Source organism: Phragmites australis, chromosome 9, assembly GCF_958298935.1.
Source record: "Phragmites australis chromosome 9, lpPhrAust1.1, whole genome shotgun sequence".
NCBI lineage: Eukaryota > Viridiplantae > Streptophyta > Magnoliopsida > Poales > Poaceae > Phragmites > Phragmites australis.
Genome location: NC_084929.1, coordinates 12,126,992 through 12,132,656, shown reverse-complemented (window position 1 = coordinate 12,132,656; position 5,665 = coordinate 12,126,992). Strand labels below are relative to the sequence as shown.

General features: G+C 45.9%; 1 protein-coding gene across 1 annotated transcript; it reads right to left on the bottom strand.

The window, feature by feature from the left end:
- Positions 1 to 923: 923 nt before the first annotated feature.
- LOC133928648 (protein PLASTID TRANSCRIPTIONALLY ACTIVE 16, chloroplastic-like) lies at positions 924 to 4,643 on the bottom strand. The gene is made up of 4 exons (XM_062375069.1): positions 3,649 to 4,643; positions 3,482 to 3,550; positions 2,527 to 2,585; positions 924 to 1,672 (listed from the first exon to the last, which is right to left on the bottom strand). Exons 1-4 carry the CDS (start codon positions 4,534 to 4,536, stop codon positions 1,192 to 1,194), a joined length of 1,497 nt encoding a protein of 498 aa, XP_062231053.1. The 5' UTR covers positions 4,537 to 4,643; the 3' UTR covers positions 924 to 1,191.
- Between the last annotated feature and the right edge of the window lie 1,022 nt (positions 4,644 to 5,665).

The window sequence follows — 5,665 nt, the reverse complement described above, 5'->3', positions numbered from 1 at the left end:
TCTTCCATGCCAATCCTCTGTCGTTCCTCCCGTGCAATTCACTGGTGAGAGTCAGTTTTTGTATGCCACACAGGATCAGGACCATAGTACCCCATCCTCACAAAGGCATATAATACAGGGTGGACACGAGGGACCACAAGATATTGGGAGCTATTCCAGCAGCTATGGCATGGAGAGTGGTTCTGGATCGTATCCATACCACTATCATATCCCCGATGCTCAGTCAGAGCCTCCTATTCAGTGGGTCTATGAGTGGTAAGATCCTAAGTTTTATGCCATTTTGTAAGGATAATAGTCAACCACTTCTGCATAGACAGGGCAAACATAGGCTGAGTTTAAGGCAGAGTTGCTATAGCAAAGGTCATGCCAATTTTTTTTTTATGTTACAAAACATACCATGGTATTATACTATTTTTTCCCTGATTTATTGGTGATTTTTTTGTGTCTTTTATGATTGTCCTACACAATTATTGATAACGCGTCCATACCGCTCGGTAATCGCTCAAAATCGTTCGGTTTTCGCTGCAAATCGGTCTATTTTGGACTCTTGGCTACCGCATAAACCAAGTGGTTTACCGCAAAAACCGCTCGGTGACCGGTCTGTTGGGACCGAAATCCCAGACAAGACGGGCCTTCGGATACAGAGATATCGAAAGGCCATCAGAGTGACACATGTTAGAGGTGGAACAGTCTTTTTCCCCCTTTTTCGGATACAGTGTGGCCCTATTTATAGCCCGTACCCGGCCACCATAGGTGCGGTTTACAAATCCTACCCCTCACAAAGGCATTATGGTACAAATGAGCACAATTACATAATTACAGCCCTACCCCGAATGACCGAAAACGAGCCCACTGTCCCGCAGCGATTGTTGCCTCCGAAGATGTATCGAAGCCTTCTCCACTCGGATGTAAAAAACAACGGAGGAACCAATAAGATAGTATTACAAGAAGCATTATAACATTGGACTACCCTTTCCTCTTAAGGAAAAGAAAAGTGAAAGATTGACCTTTCCGTAAAACTATTGAGGCCATCGAACAAGTTCTTCACAACGAAATAGGGGTTGGTCATCCATCGACAGAACAATGCGTTGTTGCAGCCAATTTTATACATCTTTACTCATTCACATTCCAAGAACATACCAAAGCCTTGGACAGAAATCACGTAGAGAAGATAAAATGGCTTTCATTCCCTCAGTCGTCGTCCACGTATACTGTTTCTTGCTTGAAGAGGCCACCAAACACTGGCCTCACTTCCGGCTTGGGATCCGACTGCTTCGGTTTTGGCTGCACCTTCTGCGCCGCTAGCTTCACGACGGCTCTCTGTGGTGCCAGCTTCTTCGCCTTCGCTCGGCCTCGCACCGTAGCAATCTGTGCCTTCGGTTCCTTCTCTGTGGAGGTCCGAGCAGTAGTTGCTTCTGCAAGCTGTGTGCTGAGCTTCTCCCAGGAGAAGTCTGCGCTAAGCCCTTTAGTTCTGCTCAGAAGGTTCTCCAGGGAGGCCTGGGCCTCGTTCGCCACGTTTGCAGCTGCCTCTTCTGAGGGTGCCATCTGCCTCTTGGCTTGCGGGTTACTTGCAGCCTCTTCAGCTCGCTGTGAGGCCAGGGCCTCCTCTTCTGCCTTTGCCTTTGCGGCACCTTCTTGGTACTCCCTTCTTCTACTGTCTTCAGGGATAGCTCTGTTGAGAGAACATGCACGCATTGTAGCACGAAGAATAAGTAATGAATCGTAAGAAAATCTTGAAGTTTCACATACTCATTAATTAAAAATACATAGAGAACAGATCCTTGTCAAGTGGTCAGTTCTTTTCTTAGGACTGTAAAGTGTACGGTTAAAATATCCTCTTTGAGGGTACAGGCATACATCAGCGTAATTATGAAAGCGAGAAGCTAACAATACAATATACCAGAATAATACAAAAATTCATCCAAAAAGTAAAGAATAATTCAAAATTTTGTATCAGAATATGGACAGATAACGAGGAAATAGAAAAGAATACTGTGCTAAGAGTGGCCGTGCGTTTGTATGGTCTGGAGAAGCTTATGTATATATCTGCAAAATGCACGCCTGAATCTCAAAGGAAAATGAGTGATACTGATAATGGGTGCAGATGCACCATGTGCAGGATGGACTCTTTGTGAATTTAGAGATTATCTCTTAGGAGTCAACTCGAGTCATTCCTAAAAAACGATAGCCTGATATCCATTATGAATCAAGCACAAAAGAATAAAACTATTCTCTCATCCCAATCTATGTTCTAACTCCTTCCAATGCCCTAATCCCCATGAAACCATGTTGTCTGTTCTTCCTCAGCATGGTAGTCCTTTGTGTATTAAGGTTCATAATAGTTTTGATCTGCGTGTTTATGTCCTTTTTACTAAATAAACACATCAAGCTGTTTCAGTGATATTTTCCATTTGTCATTTCAATGGTAAGGTCATTATGGTAATCCAAGACATAAAACAGAAGTCTATCCATAACAACGAAGTCAAGGAACATATCAGTGAAGTAAAAATGGTGATTGCTACTCACGTGAAAGCCTCTGCTACGGGCTTGGATGTTGCTGATGAGCTAGTAGAAACTTCAACAACCTAGAAAATAACAAAATTATTATCAATTTAAGTGGAACATGAGTAAGTACGGAAACCGGATGAGGGGGGATCAATTTTCTTGTCACTATAATGGAAGGTTGCATATAATGGGTATAAAAATAATAAATCAGAAAAGAAAATAAGTCCAGTGACGAAAGATAATCATATTTGTCATTGTTCATGACAGAAATTAGAAGGATTTGGGATTGATAATTTGATCAATTAGTCTAAAATAGCAAGTCAGCAACTTGATGAAGCGACATTTTGAAAGACGAGATCAGAAGCTTCTCACTCTGTTAGATTGTGATGATGTACGCCAATGGGCAGCAGATCAAAATTTGCATTCCTTTTAATGTTCTGAATAATTTTCATATGGTTTCAAAATTTCGAGCATGATACTATTGATTGCATCCGGTAAAAAGAGGATCATAATCTGTTCTAACTTGCAATACTACTAATTTACTGAATCTTCTGGAACTAAATTTCAGAACCAAGGAATGTATTTTATCTGCTTATTTTCTAACACATATTATATTTCTATCTGCATGCCTTCACTTAATTGCTTTTCACTCTTCAACGACATTCCCTAGTTCTTCCGCTCACAGCTTGACAGAACTCAGAAGTAGACAACCAAATGGATGTCCGCACTGCAGACTTACGTTGATATTGCTGTAACTGATCAGTGAGATGCTACATTTAGACCACTAAACATGTACATGGCCTGAATATTGATGTATGGATACTATATAACCGAATTAGCAATGCCAGCAATCTAATCTTCACAAATTGTGAAACCTTCATGTTCCACTGCACAAACAATTGTACTACTACTCCCCGCAGGGTTGTGGCAAAAAATTGCTTATTAAATTGTCTGCATACCAGTATAGTTTCCGTACCTTGTTCTCAGCGACTGCCACGTTGGAGAAGACATCAGCCACAAGGGCAGCAATCTGTGACTTTGACACCTAAAGAAGTACACAAATGCACTCAGCTATGCATTAAGCAACAACACAGACCTTCACGCAGTAGCCATTGGAAAGTCAAGGCTACGAGCTTATACAACCTTGCCGGTGTCTGTAGTGGAAGTCGTGCTGGGCGATGCACCCTCCTTGACCAGGACCAAGGCGTAGGAGCTCTCAGGGCTGTAGTCATCGGTAAGCGAAGTCTTGACTAGTGTATACCTGACATCAGTCTCCGCCATCTTGGCCAAGAACTCCCTCAGCGGCAGCGTCTGCACGCGAGAGAAGAGGTTCGAGAAGAAGGACGTCAAGCCTTCGAGCACATTGTACGTGGACGCATCGCCGCCGAGGCCGCTGACCCCCTCGTCATACACGACCACGACGTGCGCTACGCTGGCGAGGTCCGCGGCCTGCACCACCCGGAGCGCGTCATCGGTGGTGACGCCCCCGCCTTCTGGCCCCTTCTCGGCCGGGCTGACGGTTACCACCACCTTGGCAGCGGGACCAATGGCCTTGGCGATCGTCTCGGGGTCGTCAAAGTCCGACTCCACCGCATTCAACCGGCGCGCCTCCGCGGGGGATATGAGCCGGTACGCTGCCGCGAGCCGCGCCAGCTCCTGCGCGGACGCGAGGTCCGGGACGCCCGCGCGCACGGCGAACCCCTGCCGCAGCAGCGTCTGCGCGATGCGAACACCACCCTGCCCCGTGGCGCCTGCAACGAACACAGTCTGCGGGTCCTTCCTTCCCCTCCCGTCCGCGAAGATCGACCCCGCCGCCTGCGACGGGAATGCCGGTATCAGCGACTTGGCGTCCGTCAGCTTGCTGAAGTCCACGAAGAGGCCGGGCCTCTTCTTGGCATCGTCATCCGCCCCGGAGTCCTTGCCCGGCTTGCCGCCGGCGCCGACGCGGCAGAGGATGGTGGCGGCGCGGCGGCGGAGTGGGGAGGAGAGGGGGCGGAAGGAGGGCGGGTTGGAGGTGAGTGCGGGAGCCATCGGGACGCTGGGGCGTCAGGAGGTCGAACATGTGTTGGGCATGGGGGCCGTGGGATGTGAGGGAGGGGTGGAGATGGGTGGCACGCGCGTGGGGTGCCATGTCTGGATTGGGGGTAGTGGACGGGGAGCCTATAGGAACAGGCCAGGTGGGTCGGCATTTATCTCCTCGTGGCCAACCGCTGGCCGTGAGCTCGCGCCGCGTCCACGACCCTCGGGCCCATGCGAAAGTTCGCTCGTCTCGCCTGTTTCTTCGGATGTGGCAATGTGCTCGTCTTTACTTCAGCTTGTTTGCTTCTTCTACCATTGTACAAAACAACATATTTTGCGACAGGGTGTGGCACTTTGGTTCTCCGACGAAACTCGTTGCAGATTGCTAATGGTCTATTTGTACAGAACTTCAGAGTGGAGCTAGTTAACTTTGTTGCAAAGTTTGATCACGTATAAATGTTATAACTTTCTATATTTTCTAAACCCATATTGTTATATCAGGTGATATAATTATATAAGAGTTTACCACTGATCTCTATATATATCTTAGATGCACACAGTAAAAAAAAAAAAGGAAACAAAACAAAGAAGCTAAGAGCAAAGTGAACCAAAGTCAAATAAGATGGAAATAGATCTCCCAAATTAGAATTATTGTGATTAGGCTTCGATCCGAAGTCTAGACCGACATTCAAACCGAGTGAAGAGCTCCCTAGTCACTCTCTCTCCAAACGTGCACATGAAAGAGGAATCAACTCATAGTGTTTCTATCGTTGTAGCATAGATCACGAACGGATCCAGTATGTACATATAAAAATAACCTGCAACAGAGAAAAAGATTTTCTCTTATTAAAGACAATATCATTTAAATAACCATAGCGACCAACAAAAAAGTGACCGCCACTGCTAGTATATTTGGCTTTCAATCTTTTACTAGGACCTTAAAGTTGATTCCCAGACATATTCGGTGCACTTCGCGGTAGATAAATATTTGAGGCCACTTAGACTATAAACCATGCGGAACGGGTGAAATGCCAATAAAAAAATAGGTTCTTAATTTTCTCTGTGTCATTGCCTTTTAATTAGATTATTCTTATTAATAGTACTTGATGAGCCTATGGCTCCTTCAAATACGATCAATATC